The 22,224-nt window shown below is 45.0% G+C and overlaps 1 protein-coding gene across 1 annotated transcript in view; it reads right to left on the bottom strand.

Annotated features, from left to right (window-relative positions):
• Positions 1 to 22,224, bottom strand: part of LOC149371685 (cell adhesion molecule Dscam1-like) — a 93,703-nt gene that overhangs the window by 55,856 nt on the left and 15,623 nt on the right. Inside the window, exons 4-7 of the mRNA XM_089580974.1 lie at positions 9,120 to 9,269; positions 7,369 to 7,486; positions 6,105 to 6,283; positions 2,946 to 3,215 (exon numbers count right to left, since the gene is read on the bottom strand). Coding sequence (XP_089437100.1) covers positions 2,946 to 3,215; positions 6,105 to 6,283; positions 7,369 to 7,486; positions 9,120 to 9,269 — 717 coding nt within the window. The remainder of the gene's footprint in view (positions 1 to 2,945; positions 3,216 to 6,104; positions 6,284 to 7,368; positions 7,487 to 9,119; positions 9,270 to 22,224) is intronic.

Here is a 22,224-nt window from a genome sequence, read left to right as displayed (position 1 = left end):
TTTTCCTTGTTCACTGAGTTTGGAGGCAAAGAAAGATGAATAAAAGTTCTTCATCTAAGTGGTATGAAAGGAATTTGGGCAATAAAAAGGAATGTGATCTCACCGAGTGTATGACACAAATAAGCCAGAAGGCCGATGGGGAGTGAAATTACTACCATCTCTCCGTTTGCAGCATTTGTTAGCTTATTTATGGCCAGGTCTTTGCCTTTCCCGGAGATAGTTTTGAGGGGTTCAATGACTTTAGGCAGTTTTTGATACGTCTCAACGACGAATATTTCTGTGGAAGTTTGGAGTAAATTCGTAGTCAAAAAGTTGAAAGACAAACTCATACTGTAAAACATCTTCCTTTGAACCCGCCATAAAGGCATATCTATATGTAATTGAGAACTGTCTGTGTCACGTAGGCGCATTATCTGTTGTTGGTTTTTGCCTCGTGAGTCTGCACTAAAAATTGTTTGTTAGCAATAGAAGAGCGAGGCGAAATAATTTTTTATTCCGATTTCTTTACAAAATGTAAGTTCTGCGAATGAAATAAATGCTATAAATACCATTCCGTGAATATTGTGCCGACGGTTTTCTTTTATCGTGTAAATTCACTTTAACGTTCCTACAGCGTTTGCCAAAAATATTTCTAGGGGTGTGCGAATATCAAATTCTTCGAATACGAATCGAATACGAATAATTGGCTCCGAATATCGAATCGAATATCGAATAATCAAGGATAGACGCATTTAACCACTACAAAACCTTTTTTTGAGCACCCAAGAACATCACAGTTCAACTATCAGTGATGAAATGAGCACAAAAGGTGTGTGTGGCTGCACAAAAAGTATGAAAGTCTCGAACATTGTTTTTAGAAGAGTGGAAATATCATAGAAGATGGCTGGTACACGGCACTGATCAAGGCTAGCTTGCCATAAGCACAAAAACACATTGTTGGGATGAATATGAAGGGTTGTCGTGAAGGGAAACCGGCTGCTCCACATGGTCAGGCAGAAGTAGTTCCCTTCTAGCTGAAACGACTTCTCCAGCCACAGAGAATGCCCTCTCAATTGGCACTGAACTGGCACGTATTGCGAGGTACTTCGTGCCCAGCTCTGACTATACCAGCTTCGCAGGTATAGCCACAAAGAAGCTCACCAGTGCAGTCAGCTACGGCATGGCCCTTAGAGGAAGGAATGCGCATTGCTCTGGGCGCCGCCTTGTTGTTATGTCCCTGTCAATAGGGCTTGCGGACCGAAATGAACGCCGGTGCTCACAATGAATATTCGGCTTGATACGAATATTCGCGTCGGGTCGAATATTCGAGACAACACGAATACTTGGATTTCGAATCGAATTCGAATACTAAAAATGTAATATTCGAATTATATTCGAAAATTTCGAATATTCGCACACCCCTAAATATTTCCTGTTGCCAACTCCACCAGTGCAAAAGTAGGCTGTATAATACTTGTGTTATATCCTCTCCAGCAGTACATTTGTCGTTCTTCTGAACGCCCTAATATCCTCTAGCCTACCAATTTTTTTATTGTGGCTAATACGCTTGAGGGAAAATTCATTTGTCCCGAATTTCTCCGCATGTTCCCAAAGCAAATGCGTCTGCGTTTAACTTACTGCATTTTCCAAATCACCCTGCGATAGCTCTGAAAGTGCACGCGTTCACTGCTCTATCATGGCGACGGGAGTTTAGCGTATAACAACGTTCCGTTTGCAAATAAGCTTATAAAAGTCTAACGCATCTATTTTGCCTTAAGTGAGATTAAACCTGCGCTCCGAAAAACAACGGTTTAAATTTGAGTTAATCCCCCAACTATGTGATCATCTGAGCATATGCTGGACCTCAGACGAGATAGTGTTGACAAAAAGGTTTGAAAATTACGATAACAAGAAATGCTGCTTTTTTTTTAACTAGAGCAGTGAATTCATAATCAGTTTCACGAATCGGACAGCCATATTCACAAGACTGGACGCTTATATTCAATGCCTGAGGGCCGTGTTATTGTGATCGTCGATATTCTAGGTACCGAAGCACACTGAGGGCGTGCATATCGTCCTAAATTTTCATTAACGGCCAAAATTTTTGCACTGACTGGCATACGCAAAAGAAGAGTGTCAAGTCGCTGATGGGGCTTGACCTGCCGAAGCTACACAAGTGGTAGAGTGAGGCCGTAGTGTAGTGCTCGGGATTAATTTACACCAATTGCGACGTTCCGTCTAAGACATAGAGTTTCTTACTATTAGCTATAGGGAAAGCTGGCGCCGCGTCTATGGGAGTTTGCATGGAGGCTCCTCGAGACCACTTCAGCCACCATGGGTGCTCAAAGCATCATGGGGCGGTGAGCTACCGACTGCAGAACTACAACTTTTGGCCAAAAAATAATAAAAAATAAAGCTGTTCGATAATCAAGAATGCCCTAACATTTAATATCCTCTCTATAGATTGCAACAAACGAGCAGAAAAGCACGTAAATGCAAAGTTTGCCCAAAATGAGAGATGACTAGCTTTCCTATTGGCCAAGTAATGAACACTACGAAAACTAATATTTCGTAATTAACAGGCGCATTTTTAAAAGTAAATATGTTATCAAAAAAAAAAGTTGTTGCTTAGATACTTTAAGAGGTTTTTAATAAAATTCGGAAAAGTGGAACCTTTTATTGGCGTCGTGTGTCGTTGCGTTTTCGCTACTATGGCTTTTGCACACTGCGTTCGCGTGAAAGTCGTCTGCGCGCACACGAACAGCGTTTTCGGAATGAAACATCTCAGTAGTGCCACTCCGTGTTCCCGAAAAAATTCGACTGTCCCGCACCAAGTAGCTCACCGTCCCATGATGCTTTGAGCGTCCATGGTGGTTGAAGGGCAGCGCCGCCAGCTGTCCCTCTAGGTAATAGTAATAAACTCTATGGTCTAAGAATGTGGCAGGCCCGCTGCGCTTGAGACTCACCGTGTAGTCGAAGTCTGGCGGCGGCCTGACACGAGTCGCGGTCGTTGGTGGCGAAGCACTGGTACATGCCGGCGTCCTCCCGGCGCACGGTCCGGATGCGGAGCCTGCCCTGGGCCACCAGCTCGATGCGGCCGTCGGGAAGCAACGGGGCTCCGTCCCTGCGCCACGTGACGCGGTGGATGGGCTGCCCTTCCACGCTGCAGTTGAACTCGGCCGGCATGCCGATGGCCACCGTCTGAAGCCGAGGCTCCAGCCGCGCACTCAGGGGCACTGCGAGTAGGAAGGCAAGCAGGGAAACAAAGCACAACATTTAGCGACTGAGGTTTTACCAATATCCCTCAAGAGAAAAGTATACAACAGCTGTATCTTACCAGCACTCACTTATGGGGCAGAAACGTGGAGGCTTACGAAGAGGGTTCAGCTGAAGTTAATGGAAAGAAAAATGATAGGTGTAACGTTAAGTGATCGGAAGAGGGCGGAGTGGGTGAGGGAACAAACGCGGGTTAATGATATCCTAGTTGAAATCAAGAGGTAGAAATGGGCTTGGGCAGGGCATGTAATGCGAAGGCAAGATAACTGCTGGTCCTTAAGGGTAACGGAGTGGATTCCAAGAGAAGGCAAGCGTAGCAGGGGACGGCAGAAAGTTAGGTGGGTGGATGAGATTAAGAAATTTGGGGGAATACGGTGGCCGCAACTGGCAAAGGAAGAGGTTAATTGGAGATACATGGGAGAGGCCTTTTCCCTGCAGCGGGTGTAGTCAGGCTGATGATGACGTTTTAGAAAGTTACGCATAGTTAGTACTTAACTCCCAGCGCTAATGTTGCCTGAAAACGCGTGCCTTTTGGAACGTCAATAAAAATTGCGTTATTTGAAACCTCGCAATAAGCATAGCGCTACTACTACGGCGTAATAATGTTGAATAGAACTTCTTTACTTTGTAAATTATTTGAACGCTTTATTTATTTGTCTTTCAGGCGTCTTTGTAAGTTCTGCAAAGCGTTAATTTTTGTTGTTGCATTGATTAAGATAATGAGCGATAGATTTTTCTCTAAACATTATCAGCGTTGTTTACCTATATTCTGGCTTCGTTTTTAGAACATTAGAAGGTAAAGAGATCAGATTTCGGCGAGTAGTTGATATTACAATATTAGCGCGAGGACTATGTACTCACCTAAAAAAACAGATCTTATTTTGGTTTGAGAGGACTTATAGCTACAGAAGAACAGCAAGTGGTTATGCGCTTAAACAGGAAAGAAAGTGCGCGGTTTAAACTTTTCAGAAACACGGCGAACACAAGAAGACATATAACACACATCGTCAAAGGTCGTAAGTAAAGCCATCGCTAAATGCCCACATTACCTTTTTGCCCGTTTTGCTTGTGGTAGTTCCAATACAAAGAGCAAACATCGATCACATGCAGCTGTTTACCCTTTTCAGCCCCAAGTGTTCTTCGTAGAGCGGGTTGTGCAATCACGAAGCAAAAATGTTTTCGTTCAGTCCTTGATTCTTGACACAGACTTGACACAGACTGCGAAGGCACCGGCTGGGCTCAAAAGCGCGCTTCACTCAAAGGCTTCAGACTACAGACACCAAAAACGAGCCTGTATTTACAGGTTTAAAACCTGCCACCATATTTTAGGCAGAAGACTGCTTGCGGAAACGGTGACAGCACTTCTACCCAAAACATATACCTGCTGGAACTATAACAGAAAGTCGGAATTTTAAGGCGAAAGCCTTTAATGGCTCATACTGTCGTTAGCAGCCGGGAATCAAACAGGGGCCTTTGGTATTTGAAGTGGAGACGCTACCACATCTTGAATAAATTTGAGCATGAATAAAGGCGCATCTAGTGAATGCATGGGTTTCATAAATAAAATAAAGTAAATAAAAAACATCAATTATTAAATACAAAAGTATAAAAAAGAATAAAATATAAAAAATAAAAATAAAAATACAATATGGGGAAAAAAAAACAGAAAAACAGTGCGCCAGGAAACGCTTTCGCCTTGCAGCACTTTAGATAGCCAAAGTTCCACCTGAATTTTTTTTCTTCGTTGCTCTGTCAGAGAATTCGCTGTCCTCACCGTCCTCGTTATCACTCATACAATTCCGCTTTCGCACGTTCAGAGAATGTAGGAGAAAATTCTCTATGTTTTTTCCAGCGGTCCATATATTTCTGCGTGTAACTGCAGTGCGTTGTTGTTACTAGTGAATAACTGCAAAATACGCGCAAGCTTTCGCAGATTTCAAGCTGTCTCTTAGCCTCGTGAGCCTGGTCTTCTCGAGGTTGAAATGATCACAACGTGTAAGACATTGCTGGACAAAAATTTTGAATGCTGCAAAATTGGAAGATAATGTAATGAAAATATGGAAGGTAATGGTCCATTCTTGCGATGTGTAGCATTATCTTCCTTTTAATTTTATTACACTGCTTACATCGAGCACTTAAGACTGCCATAAAAATAAATGGGGAATGCTTTTCACGATAGCCCGAACGTCAAAAGCAAAAAAATGCGAGCCTATCGACGGGAGACCTGCGTATATATTGATTGTTATATTTCAATCTTACAGTATGTCAAAAAATTACGTTTATAAAGTCTTTCCCGTTCAAAAATACTTTTGTCCAGAATTATTGGGTGTGAAAGAGCCTTTAAACCCACCTCGAGTAAAGTGAACTGCTTGTGCTATGCCATGTTTGAAGAAAGCTGCCCCTCATGCCATTAAAAAGAAATATTCATCAGCTTCAACGCACAGATACCATTAAGCATAATATGCACATCTGTTTCGGCCGCGAATGTTTCCCTCCTCGGGGCGAGAAATTCAAATCATGCTTCATCTAAGATTCACAACTACAACTGAAAGAAAATAAACGCATCACAAAACGTGGGGAGACAAAAATGTGAAGCGAAATACTGACTTCGTTTCACACGTTATTCAGATACCCTTATTAAGCGTGCAACGACAAACGTCTCAGCATCGAAGCAACATGCGTAGCCTAAACCCCCCCCCCCCCCCCCCCCCCCCCCCTGAAAAAGCACCAGAAGCGGAATTAATGACAAGAAAAAGGCACAGTCGATACCCAAGCCCGGGGCATAGCTGCGAGAGAGGCGCCGACTATTGACGGCCGCATAGCAGGGATGCCAGCAGGCAACGACCCACCTGCAACCGAGAGCAGAGTTTCGATCTTCTGCTCTCCCACGGTGTTCCGGGCTACGCAGACGTAGCGCCCGCCGTCTTGCACACTGACGCCGCGAATGCTGAGCACGCCGTTGGAAGACTGGAGCCGGTCCGACTCGGCGACCGCCAGGCGCCTGCCTGCGCGGTCCTCGCGGTACCACCTGCGTGACCAGAGTGGGGCAGCGTCCGAGTCGGTGTCGCGATCACGACAGATTTCGACATTGCCAGGAATCGGATTAAGCAACCCTTCACTGCACAGAGCTTAGCCTGTCGTCTCTGTGGACACCCCTTCTTTAGTTTCACCACGCTGTTTATGCTAGCCGCCTCACAAGCTTTTTTTTTTTGTTCTGGTAGATGCGGGTTGGATGTGTCGACCGAGTACAATCGTCCTCTGATCTAGTGCTCCTTAAAATGTAGGTGGGAGTTCTAGCGAGACTTCTGAAATGAACGCAAAGGGAAGCTCAGGCGACAAAATACAGCATTTTATATACCTGTATTCTGAGCATGACAAAATACAGAGAATGGCAGGTATGGCTTTCTGGAATCATGTCCAAGTGCTGTGACAATGCATTAAAAAGTGACGGTTTTTTTTTCACTTTCACCCAGCTGCACTTAGTCGCACCTATCGTGCTGGTCTATAATTAGCGCAAAACGGAACAACAAGAGATTTGCTAAAAACTGGCATTCATTTCGTACGTTGCGAAGCAGAATGTCGAAAGCAAAGATTTGTATAAAAGACACCATACTAATCTAAGATCATACTAAGACACCATACTGCGTTTGTCGTGTTCGTGTGTGGTGATTTCTGTCTATCTGATTGGCTGATCGCCTGCACAAAATCTCCATAAATATGCTTGTATAAACGCTAGCTTTCTCGTTTCTTGTATCCGCCACACAGACCACACCTGGAAGGCGTTGGAATATTGAAAAATAAATGAAAATAAAAAAATGTTAGCTCTCCGACGCTGCGAAAAGGCGAGGATTATAATTAGACTCGCGATACACGCTAATTCACCGTTGCTGCCGCGTGGGCGTTTACAAGTGACGTAACCCAAATCGTACGTAAAGCTTTCTTTAGTGATAACCAACCTGGTGTAATTGACTCTGAATGGTTGACACCAAAACATTGAACCAATCGCACTCATTAATGCAGTGGGGTAATCGAGGCGTAACAACGAATACATGGGTCCTTTTGGTTCTTTTATTATCTCATAGTGTGCTCACGCATGAGACACGTATTACTTACGTGTAATGTGGGGGTGGGTACCCTTGAGCGACGCAAGGTAGGTCAACATGGCTTCCCACAGTTGTCCTGACTTCGGGAAAGTTGAGGGTGACTTTCACCTGTGTCATTGCGTGCGCATCTGCGATAACGAAAAATTAACTCTGATACGGTGATACCCAGAAGTCAGCATACACTGCGCAAATCCCTGCTAAATATTTTTTTCTTTCTGAATATTACGCCTCGTCAAATTAAGGAACAGATCTAAAAAAAACATCAATCGCAATGCAGTGAAAAAAATGAGGACAGAATAATTACTGTCATCTGCTCTCTTCAGAGAAGTTTAAACATTCGTTCTAAGCTGGCGAAGTGTCTATTTCTTTGCCGAACCTTAGAATTACGGAGTTATATTTGCCTCATGGATGCCGAATTATCCACGAAAGCCAATGGAGATTTTTCTCTCGCACATCTGTTATAGAACCTGCATGACCAGCAGTCGGTACTGCCCAAGCAATTTTTTAATTATTTAGAACAGAGACTTTGAAAACAAGAGAAAGGCGCTCGCTCCATGATTCGCACATTCTGAGCGCATCGAAGGCTTGAAAAAGAGCTGCGGAGCTCAATTCACTGCGCTGTTTATGCTGCCGGGCGGTAGTCTGTTTTGCGCTTTGATCGAGTCTTCCTTAACCAGCGACACCCCGAAGGAAAGTGCCACGACGCTAGTTTACCCCCCTTTCTTTCCGTTAGCCCTTTACAAGCATCTAAAGCGATGTTTGTACGTGAGAACGATGCGAAGACGAATCGGTCGCACCTTCAGCTCAATAGGAATTACTTTGCGAGCACACGTGCGGACTCACATTTCGGAGCGACGAAAAAACCGCCCGAGGACATGCCAAACTCTAGGCACGTCTTCCGAGGGTGTTGTCGTCAAAGCGTGCGACCAGCGCCGACGAAATCACTGAATCAGCAGCCGCAGGCCTTATTTCTCAAAAGAGCGTTGCAGCAACGCGAATTGAATAGGCGCTCAAAACTAGATTTGCGGCATGGTTTAGACAGCTTCTCCGGGTCAGAGCCTAAACTCTTCCTCGCATCTAATATATTTTTTTAAACTTAACTTTGTGCTTCTTTTTCCCCGGTACCAAAACTGGCATTGAAAATTGAATTTGATCACAAAACTCTCATGCGTTTCACCTGTGCAGTTTCAGGCAAGTTTCTCTCCAGATTATCTTCCTTGACTGTTTGCTATTGCGTTACGTGTTTCGTTGGCTTCGAATTGATGGGATTCGATGTGGTTTGCTCACCACGGAGAATTTCCGCAGTACGAGTACCCTACATACTTAAAAAAAAAAACAATTGATAGCATACCGATCACTAACAGTATGCAGGAATCTAATTCATCTCCTTTAGTGTACTTAGTCCGTTCTCGCTGCTCTCTTCTTTACGCTGAATAAGTTAGGCGCATGCCCAGACTACTCTCCATCGAGCACTATGAGCAGTACTAGACAGTTTAGAGCTGATTGATGTGTCTGAAATAAGTAGTAGAACGCTGAGGAGATTTAGCCCAGCGAATTGAAGCAGTTGTACAGTATATGTTTAGCAGGTGCCCTGGCATTGTTAATAAGTCACAATACCCGTAAACGAAACTATGGAGCGGTATAATAACTGCTTGCTTGGTGATAATTTTCTGAATATACTCTGTACACATTCGTTTAAGCTTTTCGGATGAGTAAAGGCTTCCATGTCTGCTGACTCCTGAGCGCCTCAAGGTACCTTACCAGACACGGTGATCTTGCCGGCGACTGAGCTTGCGGTCAGGTGGCCCGTGAGACGGTGCCGCGTTCTACAGCGGTAGCTCCGGTCGGCGTCTTCGGGCGTGGCCTTGTGCACCAGCAGCTCGCCACTTTCCAGAAGAGAGTAACGGTCTTCTGCGAGGGTGAGAAGAATGTTGCGCAATAAATATCAGTCTCTTGGAATTAGCGGGTCTGTGCACTTCTTGACATTAGAATACCTCTGTACGAAATTTTGCGGTGTGGGCTAGATATGTAACCAGACTAAAACAATGTAGACTGGTGTAGAAAATAGAAAAGCTTTCACCACGATTATACTTGGCCTTTTTTTTGTATGCGTAGATGAGCCCAATTTCTATCACCGCTTGAGTAGTATGAATATAATACGTTGCAAGATGCCCACTGAATGCGCTTCAGAAATATTTTTATTCCATTATACTTTTCTTTGTAGAGCGAGGGAACGCAACGGTCACGTCATCAGCTATGGTGGCGTGGACTTCGCGCGCGGTTTGAATTTAGCTGTGGTTCTGCAGGTTGCCTTTGAGCAGTCAAGTGTGACAAAAGGCGGCGTAGCGCCTACTACGGTGGCGGAGGAGCGGTTTCGTTTATAGCTATAACTACACTGAAGTTCGGCATCATTATCAACAATGGGCACGTTTGCACCTTGTACCGGTGCGAAGTCAGTCTGTCGAGGTAAAATTGACGATTCAGCACCCTGAAGTAGGCATGCATTTAAAAAGTCAGCACTCTAATTTCAGATGTCACGATACCCCCGTTTGCTTGCTATCATACCGCTTACTATTCTTGGTGCTTGCTTGCACTGCTAGGTCAAGATCGGGAGCAGTGGTGACGTCGTCGATTTGAATGGTATTTAGACTACGTCAAAAGAAATAATGTCTATGAAGATGTACAGCCTGACTAGAGCTCATTAACGTGGAATTGATGGTAGTTATTGCTCTGGGCAAGCTCCTAATATTAATAACATTTCAGGAGACTTATGTTTCACGATTAACCAAAACAGCAACACGAAGAATGAGAGGACATTTTAACAATTCATTTCAACTCAGATCATCGCAAACTCAGGTCCTAGCTTCTTTTTTTGAGGCCTGTCCTTGAGCAGCCTTTCGTTGCGCTGCAAATTGATTTCACAAAACAGAAACTATGCCTGGTGAAATGCTTTAGAGGAATCCCCCAAAGTGGAGTAGATTTGTAAAAAGGGAGTAATTACTCATTTACATCCACCCGAGGCTGCTTTCTCGGAAGCGTTGCAGTTAAAGAAAAAATCGTCCCAGTCCAGGGTTCGAACCCGGGAACCTCACCAGAGCAATCGCTCTACCAAATGAGTGGGAACTGTGATGGTCAAATGTTTTAGGGGAATCCCCCAAGGTGTAGTTGATTTATAATAAGAGAGTAATTACTGTAGCCGTATGGCTGCGCTGGATGTCAATGAGTAATTATTCTCTTTTTGCAAAAACTATGCCTGAGCATACACCTTGACGGCAAAATAAAGGACTTGGAGCGCAAAGCTAGCAAACTTCGCTGCCCTCCAGTGTTTAGCTTACGCCTGTACTCGCGTTCAGAGTTGAACTTTTTTTATTGTTGAAGATCAACTTTGCGAAGCCTAAATAGGTGGTGAGTGGCGCATGTTTCTCCGTTTCCAAATTTTTGATCAATGGTGTAAATAAGTTCTTTTGATTTCATGCCTGTGCATCGCTCAAACATTTAAGGAAGTGAAAGTAGATGTTTGCTCATGCCGTAGTTTTTCTTGCTCAAGCAAGAAAATCTGATTGATTGCTTTACCACGTCTCGGTTAGACTTTGAAAGAGCCTTTATTCCAGCGTATGCGCCGCCGACACATTCCACGATGTCTGGGACGCTGCCGCGAAGAAGGCAAAGGACCTAATATAACGACGGGCCACAGCAGTTTTGGAAAAATGAGCCGTCGCAATGCTGGGTCGTCGGCACCACTTCTGCCCAGTGCGTCGGAGACGTCCCATATACAGTGATCCGCCGTGGTGTGGTGATATATAGGGTTGTGGCCTTAGCTGACTCTTCCTTCTAAACTCTAGCTCCTATAAAATCTAAGAGGACAGAGAACTTTTTTTTTCTACTATGAACGACTGAGGCACGCCACTGAGTTTCCGCATACATGGGTCGCCACGTAGCTCTCGCGAAGCCAGCGCACCGACGTTTTCAGCAGGCGGAAATGGCGAAAGAAATATTCGTGATTTTGTCATTAAACGGCTCCAGTCGGTATTGCTGACGTGGCCCAAGCTGCTGCTGCCGCTTCCAAGACAGTCGCGTGTTGAATTCGTTGGCTTCAGCATTCACTAATTTTTCCCCAGCTCATATGTTGGTCAAAACTGTACTTCACACTCCAGGCCTGGAGCGTCATTCTTGTGCGCAACCCGCTTGGCCACACCCAACGTGCTTGCCGGCTACAGCAAAGCCGTGCGGACAGGCAACAACAATCTTAAGCGTCAAGTCATAATAGGTATACGTACAAATGTCGTCATCTCCCATGAGTGTGAGCGTCACGGTAAAGCCCTTTTTAACGCGTCGACAGCCGTTGGTTTCATATGTAGGACTGCGTTTGCATAAAAATGGTAGGGTTTTAGCGCAGTTGGACCGAGTAGCCACGCGAAAGCACGTGCTTAGCTTGATTGGCTCATAGTTTGGCTTTGATGGGTCGTCAGCACGTCTGGCAACCATATTGGACTAGGGTTAAGCTGTGATCGCGGTTAAGCTGATCTGATCTGTTCGCGCCAAATATGAAAGTTGACGAAGACAACATGTAATGCACAGCACGACAGTGTGCTGCAGTTTAACACGAGGCGTGACCAGCTGTGCCGATAGTATAGTGCTCTCCTGCAGTGTCCAGCAAAGCTAGTTTGTTCGCGCCGCCGGCAATATTTATTTGCTTATTTATTTATTGTCCAGATCAAGGCTTCAGTGATGGGCCCGGGTTCTGCAGCTTTGGTAGTGAAGTAGAAATTTCGCTCTAAGAAAAGCACTGTTAACTTTGTAGCCCGCAGCAAAGAGCTGTCGGCACGACACTGCAGATAACTGCAAACGCGTTAGGCACGGTTGACGACGATGACGAAGCGGTACTATAGAGCATGCGCCATTCTGCCACAGCATCGCGTCAAAGAGCGTTGTTAGTTGCCATTTTTGTGCTGTAATTGAAAGAAAAAGGGTTGGCGAAAGAATAGGCCGCGTGCGCACTGTTCGCCTTCGGCCACGGATAGACAGATATCCCCGAAAGAGGAGACACTCTTTTCACTTGCCCGAAAAAAGTGTGGCAGACGGCTTTCAGCTTCTGTGAAATGAGATAGCCACGGTATTATGATTTGCGATATTGCGTTGTTTGAGCGACGCTGACGCTTCGAACGCGCAGTCTAGAGTGTTAGAAATGTTCTTCTAGAAATGTAGGCGCCGCACACTTAGGGTGCGCTTGTGTTGGCGCAAGTGGATTTAGCTCGGCATTTTACTGCCTGCTGCTTTTGCGCGTTCCGCGCTATCTTTGTTCTTTGACTGCCATCACGCAAACTCGAAGACTCGGGTGAGCGCTGAGTGCAGGGCATCCTGCACAGCATCCATGAATGCATGAATATTTTCTGAAGGCCTCTGCCACCAGAACGACATTAAAAGCCAAGACATTCCTGTGAGTAACCTTTGACGCTCTTCTAAAAAACAGCAATAAGTGGAACAAGCCAAATTCATAAATACAGCGAAAAGCATCAAAGAACTTGAAAGCTTTAATTCAATATGGCTGGCTTCGGTTTAAAATTCGTTCCTTGCAAAAGTACGGTGAAACTGGCGCGACCATTTTCACTTGCTTTTTGAATTAAGTAAGATGTACTCGGAACAAGCAAAACGCCGGCTGCATGGATACAGTCTCTTCTCTGCTCCTAAACTGGATCATACGAATCTCGCAAACACCTCAGAAAGAATCTCGCATTATTCCCCGTGACTGCGCTGTGGTTTATTGTTATTACCCGTTCCTCAATAAGTTCGCAAATACTAGGCGGCCAAAGGCGTGGCCAGGCTTTTTTTTTTATTTACGTGGACACGAAAGGAGCGGTTGATGATATGTAGCTGCGCACGCTACTCTTTATAGAAAATGTAAAGAAATCACATCACTCGCACAGGCGATATACAGCTCGACAAATCACAACACAATTACAAGAATAGTATGAAACCTCTTAAACAAAGTATACCCGTCAGAACAAAAAACATTATTTAGTGAGTATAGTCACAGCAGGGAACAAACATTTATAACAATACGTAAATATGCAATGGTGTAGCAGTAAGTAAGGATGTACGGACTTAAGAATCACATAGACACATAAACATGAATGACAACCTCAGTAAAGGTTGTCCGGCTGCCATCGCAATCATGTACTAATAAGTTTAGCACACTGCAGAAAAGGAAATACTAAAGATACTCGGGATACTCGCGAGACATAAATGAAAAAAGGTAGATATTTAATGTACAAATTCTCACAATAGCCTTCTCTTCAACAAACTTTCGCGTCAGTAGCTCTCCAGTTACGGGTTCCATTAAGCGAGAGTTGCAAGAGAGTTTCCTTGCCATAATTCCACTTTGCTAGCATCCGTCTTCGCATTGTGGGGAAACCGCATCCGGTACTGTTTATCACACCTTTTGACTGTTGTAAAGAAAAAAACTAATCCTGGTAAACAAAGGGTAAAATAGAAAAACTATGAACCTTAATCCCCGCTGCGTCATTGCCCGAAGGTAAGTTTTTGGGGAGAGCATTTTTCATTTAGAATCGGGATCTTTGTTCCAGCGTATCAACACACTTCAAGACATTTCCTTCACACAAGCAATGCACGGTGCATACTTAAGTAAGGCAAGTGAGCATGGTGAATTACTCTATGAGCAGATAAGTGAAAACAAAATCAGGGTACTGCTAGCGGGAACAACGAAACACTTGCTAGTATACCTCCCTCCTACCAGCAGCGCTGTTTTGCAAACGCCGTTCGTGGTCATTAGATACAAATTAGAGAACCATTCGACTTGAAGTTTCAGCCGTTTAACAATTCCTGCGTTCACCTGCCGGCATAAGCCGCACTTTAGCGAACGTTCTCAAGGCTTGAGCAGTGGTGGAAGTGTGTGTGATTAGAAATATATTCAGCAGGCGACTTTTATAAGGCCGAACGGTATAAAGTGATGGCTATTAATGAAGTGATCTTTACGCCCATTTATTTTTTGGGCAGCCTCTACCCATAAATAATACACTCACGAAGACACGAGGCGCCAGTGCAGTGCGTTTTTGCTGATGCGAAGAATCCGCCGCCACAATCGCTCCCCCGGGTCCTTGCAACACCTTGCAGAGCGAAAGAGGGGAGCGAAATGCGATTGTCTCACACAAGCTACCCGCATCAGCGTGGCGATAGAAAGGAGGCCCGTTCCGATGCCGGGAGCGTGTGCGCACGCACGGACGCGTCTCGCTGGCCTGAAGGACGTAATTGAGCGATAGTCGGTAACGGCTACACGGCCTGAGCGCGAAGCGGTGTGGTACAGTGGAGGCACGGTTCCGCAACCCCCATTGTTTCCCTCTGCGGCACCTCCACCCTGCCACCCCAAGCGGTTTTTCAGAGAGAACTGCTTGGGGATGTTTTTTCTCGCCAGCACGCAGGATCTACCTAGGTGTTGGGGCTGCTTCCACTGACGAAGAGAGTCGATCCAACAGAGCCGCCTTTTCGTGCTCTATACTTCAGCTGTTTCATTTATGAAGTTGCTTAAGTTCATGTAGAGTAGAGTTACTTTGTATATAGACTATTTATGATTAGGAACCAGAAAAAAAATAATTCCTCTCAACACACTATGAAAAGGTATGCAAGTATATGGCATGGAAAGTTATATGTTATGCTATGTTATGGCATGAATGGTACGTTATTCTATGTTATGATACCGCATAGGTTGCTGTGGTATATTCTGTATTTGTATCGGATGTTACGCAGTTCTGCTATGTTGTTTTACGTTACAGTACGCGATTTAAATCACCTTGGCTTATACCTCGAAGCTGCACATGGGCTAACAGAGACGCCGAAGTTGACGGCTCCGGAATTATTTCTACGGCCTGGATTTCTTCAACTTGCACCGATATCACACAATGCAGGATCGTTTTCGGCAGCCGCCAAGGTAGGGATTAGATCATGTTACATCGGCCTCAGCTGCCGAAAGTCATATTCATTAAGCAACCATTGCCAGAAAAATTAAAAGAGGCCATATGGAAGCCTCCGTCCAAAGAGCAACGCTTCGACACGACCACTTAGAATTAGTCCACTTTTAAAAATGTTGGTCAAGGGACAAAGCGGATGGCGCAGGCTTCGCAGGCGAAGCTCTATGGCATTCGCCTGTCGCATTCTGGTGGCTGTGTGCTGCGTTTCTAAAAGGAGTGGAACTCTTCAGTGTGGAAGCCACGCATTTTCGAGTTTTTATTCTTTTTCAGTGTAGGGCATTTTGTCTCAGCAAATGACCATGTTAGGCGAGGTGTTGTCGGCTGCCCATTTCCTTTGAGCTGGCGCAGTTGTGGGTGTGGTACCAGTCTCGCTTTTCGGAAGGCACTATGGAGCAGCACGAGAGAGCGAAGAGCACAACGGTTTCTAGAATATCCCGGCTATCCACTCCGCCGTATGCTTTCGCAGCCCGCCGTGCGTATGCAAACTGCTGACGGATGATGGATAAGTCACCAGTGACGTCCCTATTTCATCCGCGGACCAGTCTGTCGTGTGGATCTAGCTTAATGGAAGATTTTTACGCACACTCTGCTGATAAGCCATCGTGGACAGAAAAATTGCAACCGTACTTATTCTTCATCCACATAACACCACTTAAAAAGCTTATCCGTAGAAGACATGGAGTGGGCGCACTTCCGGAAGGAGAACGAAAAACTTCTGGGTATTCCCGGATCTCCGCCTAATCATCGAACCCTACACCTCTCGCAGTCTGCAAGCCCTCGTGAGGTGGACGCCAGAGGGCAGCAAGCGCAGGGTGAACCGATAGCCAGACTGAATATGTGATGGAGGCAACGGGGGTAGCGAAGCCACTGCCATCCATCATATCCGCTCCAGAAGCCGCAGAGTGCGAGCGTTGCCGACTAAAGTGCGTTGGCGCCACATATCACGCGCGATGCGTCGGGAGCACGCTTTACGGGCGCGAACTACCGATCTTTGCGTGTCCCTGGGGTGCTGAGCGGTCCGGTCCTGGGGCCGTAGAGGCGATGCATGCTCCACGGAGCTGGCATCCCCTTATGTGCTGTAAAAATTCCAAGTTTATGACTAATCGAATTTAGTGAAAATGCAATAAGTTACTACATTTCATTTTTGCAGAATAGAGAGGGTATTTTGTTCAATCTGCTTTGAACTCTTTGTAGTATGCCAGCAGTCTCAATTCAACAGGAAAATGGCGCAAAAGACGTGGACAAAAGAGACAAACACGACAGGACCAGCGCCATGTCGTGTTTGTCTCTTTTGTCCACGTCTTTTGCGCCATTTTCCTGTTGAATCATGAACCAACTAGCCCAAACTAGAGTTCTTCTTCAGCAGTCTCAAAACGATCAGTAAAAGAGACCCAAATATATTCTCCTTACCACGCTTACCGAGGAGGAAAACTTTTGCGATATATTTTTGCCTGCTCAGATTTCATAGCCTCAATGAAATTGGTTATGCTTAACCCTGGCTTTGTTTACGAGACTGTTTGCTGAAGAAGTATGGAAGTCCTAAATATAATACAGCGTATATTTACTGGGTTTCTTGTTCATATTAAGCACATTTAAAGAACGCGGCACTAAAAAAATTGAACATTTTGCTCCTAAAAATCAAGTGAATGCGTTACGTAACTTCGCCGAAGTAGCACTCTCACACTAGTAGACAAAAATAACATTGTACAAGAAATACAATTGACAAGATGAGGAAAAATGTTCTGAAACAAATTGACTGAATAAAAAAAAAAGTTCAATACCGATTTGGGGTTTCGTTACGAATGAGCTGTTGCTCGGTGAGAACTACTTTCAGTGCATCATGTCTGAAAAATCTTCGCTTAGGTGAAAAAAAAAAAAAATTCAAGGCCCTCCAAAGGAGGTGAACGGGCGTTCTCGCTATTTTCTGTCAGATGCATCCGTATACGGGCCAAGTGCCTGACATTTAAACGGCGCCGCTGTCTCTGTCGAACGCGTGTTAGGTGTACTCATGCGGCTTCACGAGAGGACGGTTCTGTGAACAGTCGAGGTTATACTACCGCGGGAATGACTTTCTTCGTGCCGATTTCAGGAGGATAAAATTATTTCCACGGTGCAAGAGCAGTATGTACTCATCAGCATTAATACCAGCATGCGAGATGGTCGTTCTAACTCAGCGGCTCTATAGGCGTCGAACTATATTTGCTCGGAATACCAGAGAAAGCCACCTTATAGCTAATGCAAGCTTTGCACGGAGGAAGCATTCAATGAGCAAAAGCCAGATTCCTGCACTAGGTGACACTACAGGTTAGCTGCTGCATTCTAGCGCCTTCTTTGCCCACAGGTAGGCAGCTCCCCAGACCTCTTCATTCACACTTTGTATGTATGCCAAGAACAGCTTGAGTTGATATCTTGCCGAAGACCATAAAGGAAGCATAAAGTGTTCTATTACATACATTGTTACTTACTAATTACACGACTGCAGTGTTGAACTTTTGAATCGTTCGTCTCGCCAAAGTGCCACAAACTTATTAAAATATAGCTGCGATCCGTCTTTGTACCCTTATCCCCAGTGGAAAGAGTTATTTTATGTTTAACTATTAACGCAGTCAAGCATGATGCACTGAGCATAGTTGCACAGTTGAAGCAGATATATGAAATAAACTTCCATGGCACAAAATATACTTAGTGTTAGGTAAACAAGGTCAAACGAGAAATAGCGCAGGAGCTTAGCGAGTACGACTGTATAGTAGGACGCTTCTCTCTGTCAGTGTTAAGTCTGCTTCCACGAGTGCAAATGTACGCCACCCAAGCAATTTACGAAAAACCAGAGCGCGGCGGCGTAGGTTAAACAAATGCTCAGGAAAATAAACACGTGAATTCAAAACAAAACCCGCTCTTGACGTGACAGAAACGGCGAGACAAGTGCGGACGCGGAAGTGGTAGGCGGGCTCAGCAATACGCTGCTTGCCGCACGGAAGTTCCTTGAGTCGTACTGCTCGCCGGTGCTTGCAGCCTCCCAATTAGGATAAATTAATTATGCAAGCAAAGAAAAGAAGAGGTTCCACCGCTCGACAGAGGACCCTCTAATGAACTTAAGGCGCCCGCGCGTCGGGACCTGCTGCCTCCCGGCTTTCTGCGCGCCGTCACCCCTGTCTTGCCTGCAGGTCAGCGACGGCGGCGCTGAAAGCAGCGAAGCGATGGTAGCGCAGACGCATGCGACGCTACGCATCCATTTCGTTGCAAGCCCTGGCGTTACCAAAACAGCAGCAGGCACACAGTTGTGTTAACCAATCTAGTTTCTGTACAGAGTCACAAACCAAGTTTGGAATGTCTGTAATAAGATGTGGCAGCCTTTAACTCTTTGACACCTGGTTTCCTCCGGTGTTGACAAGAAGCAACCAGTAACGCGAACGTCCCTGTATGGTAATCTGAGCATGGTTTTTTATAAGTCTAAGTACTTGCTGCCCACCGTATCTCACAGACAGAAGTGGCAGGCATGTACTTGAGGAATTCCCAAGATATATGTAGTTTTTTTTTCTTACTTGTTATGTAGAAAGCGCAAAAAGATATACTTGATTGGTGGGGCCGTTCCGACGACTTTCAGCGCGACAGATTCGCGACTACGACGCATTTAAAAATCGGCAGTATTCAGAATAAAATAACAATGGCAGCTTCCAAATCTATCATTTGAGGCTTTAGTATGACCTAAGTAGAAAAAAGCGACCTTGGAAGCTCGCTAGGCTATAAAGGGCACATGTATTTGTGCGTCCGTAATTCATAAGTACGCTAGCTATTTATAGGTATGTTTAGGGCGCAATTCCTTTTTTCACTTGTGAACTACGAAAACGTAACATTGTTGGTTGCACTTGATATTTTTTAAATAGTGCTGGCAGCCGATATTTCTCAAGAGAGAAATAAACAGAACAGGACAATGAAGGCAGGCAAGTCAACCAGAAAAATAAACTTCGGTTAGCTGCTTTTAATGGTGATAGAGAAGAAACAGAAAAAAATAAAAGTTGTGCTGTAATAGGTGCTACGCCTAACTACCCCACTACAGGACTGCATAGATGCTGACCAGTGCTCTTAGTGTCAAAGAAACAGTTTGTGCAGGCAGCAAGCGTTTACGTGTAAAGAACATATCCCGCACGCACAGCCTGCTCTACAAGTGCAGAGAACGTGCCAAAAGTGTCAGGGAACGCGCACAAGAAGTAGGGGGGGGGGGGGGGGGGGGGAGGCTTGGATGTTGCCGCGAGGCAACGGATGAAAAAGGCACTGAAAGACAGAAGGACGTATCTCAAGCAAAATGTTAAATTGAATTCAGCGCAAAAATACAGACAAGGGACAAAGAGAGACACACTGAGACGTTCACGAGCGCAAAATGAATGTTTAACATTGTGCGTACCGTAAGCGCAACAGAATCGCGCGCCGCCAGTGCTCACGCGTTGATTGGTCAAGATGACTTAGGCGTCCTGCGCCATGCTCCCCGGCACGTGGCGCTATCTGGCGTTTTCACGGCGATTTTGATTGGTCTTGATGCGGCGGGCTTGGGCCAAACTCGCGGCACGTGGCGCCATCTGACAGCCTCACTGCAAACTTTAAAGTTATATTGCTGTCGCTGCCTAATCCTTTCATTAAAACATTCCCCTTTGCGATACCGTGCACAGCTGCTTTCACAACGTTGGTAACGCAGGCGATAACTTGGAACTCCTCGTAGTTAGCACACCTCAAATTGACGCTGTTGTTTCTAACAAGAAACAGGAAATGAGAAAGTTTGAACCTCGATCAAGCAATACCTTGTGCACTTCTGAAGGTCCTCGAGGCCGGGCATGAACGGACTGAGAAATAAACAGCATACAAATTTCCCGGAGAGATAGGTGCGGAACTGTAGGCGTTAAATGGATTCTTCCTTTGAAAGCAGCGTACAAAGAGCTAGGGCGAAAATTTGTGGACACTAGAAATGCGCGCGACTTAGATTACCTGTAGCGCCAAAGCTTTAAAATTTCGTACAGCATACGAAATTATAAAATATGAAGCCATCGTTGAGGAGTAAAGCTCTTCAACTAGCGTTTGTTCACGCACCGATTTGCAGAACACAGGGCTGGTTTTTCCTCACGTAGGCGAAAGCGAGCACGCAAGCTCAGGTACAAGCCCGTTTAAAGTCCTGCCGCAGGAAATGCGTTTTGCGCTACCGTGCGTCGGCGATTCTTTCAGATTCATGCATATTTATAGCATAACCGGTGCATAATGACCATTATATTAATATGTTAATGCAATAATTCAAAGAACAACTGAAATTTGTTGCTACTCTAGCGGCTAAATGTGTGAGCTTTGCCCAAAACTTTGGCGAAGAGCCGTAGAAAACATTTTACAGAGGGAGTAGAGAACACAAGGCGGCATGAACAAAGCCCTGTGTCTCTTACTGTTGCCGTCCGTTGTCTTCTGCGTTCTTTAAAACATATTATGAGCTACCAAACGGTCTACAGATATAGTCTCCTGAGGCTTACATTTTTAAAATAAGCAAGTCAAAGGTTTTTAAACAGCTGGCCATGCCATGGAGCACTCTTGGCAGATGTAATGGCCGCATATTTCTCCCTGCAAGAGTCAACTAAATCGAAACATTTCCTAATAGCAGGACACAAGACTCACCATGCGAAATGACATGTGACAAAACGACATTAGATAAAAAAAGTATCTGAACACATGCGTCGGTACATACACTATAGGCTTGGCGACATACTTAAGAGCAATGAGTTCGTAAAGGAACTCTCCTATAATAAGAGCTTGACCGGTTTCCGAGTCATGGTGAAGCCATTACACTAGCAGTATTTGAGCCAATGAACTATGTTCTTCATTACAAACTGGGGGTAATAAAACTGTCGTTAGTGGACTGAAAACAAAACAAAGAAGCAACAGTGTAGACAGAAACACAAAAGATATATTTACAATTATTTGATGCTCAAGAAACTCAAAATAATTGTGAATCAATGTCGATGTGAATTGTGTACTTGACTTCTGGTTTGTCAGTTTCGCATTTCATGCTTTTAGTACAGTTTTAGCATATGCGGTCAAGGCGTCAAGTCTCCAGCGATAACCAATACCATTTCTGCGTCCCAAAACTATGTTACTGGAGCTTCTCATTTATTCGTGCCTGGATCCCCAACTAAATCCAAATATTCATTCAGTTCAGCTTCCGTAAGGCTTGGAATTTCAAGAAAAGAGACTTTGTACTTATCCTAAGTGGTGCGGGCATTCAAAATGTGCTGCCGCTCCCTCCCTTAGAATCGATGTACCATTGGGGCGGGCGAGCATTTTTTTCTTCTTGTGTGCATTTTGGCACTGTAAAGGATCTAATAAAAATTGTGCGCTTTTACCCAATAACTGACGCTTTGCTTTCTGCAACTAGCGCACCTAGAACTGACTAAAATGGCAAACGCATCAGCAGAGTTCATCGTGAATTTTAAGAGAGGAAAGAAAAAAGAAAAGAAAATGAAGAGCTCTCATACTTTGCGCCTTAAATACAGGCGATGAACTGAATTGACTCGCACCCAACTTTAATCAGTGCGTCTATCCTCTCTGGTCATTCGAATCACGTGACCATACATGGCACACTATGAGCGTCTCTTTCCAGCCGCACACGTCCCTTAGGATAAGCAGGATAGAGAGTTGAGCTAGTTGTTTCAGTCCATTTCTGTCAGAAGCAAGCCCATGAAATCCGGGAACACGAACAGAGAGAAGTGCCGTATTTGCGTGTATCTCTTAACCCTTTTTTTGCGTTGTGTTTCTTGCGCTGCTTTCTAATCGACATGGACGCCCCACATGAATCCCACGCACCTGCCGGTGGGTCTCATCAATAGGCCACTTACAGGACACGTATATCTATATGT

The sequence above is a fragment of the Amblyomma mixtum genome, chromosome 1 (assembly GCF_055824585.1).
Source record: "Amblyomma mixtum isolate Tamu chromosome 1, ASM5582458v1, whole genome shotgun sequence".
Taxonomy (NCBI): Eukaryota; Metazoa; Arthropoda; class Arachnida; order Ixodida; family Ixodidae; genus Amblyomma; species Amblyomma mixtum.
The sequence above is the reverse complement of the archived record's forward strand: the minus strand, read 5'-3'. Positions and strand labels throughout refer to the sequence as shown.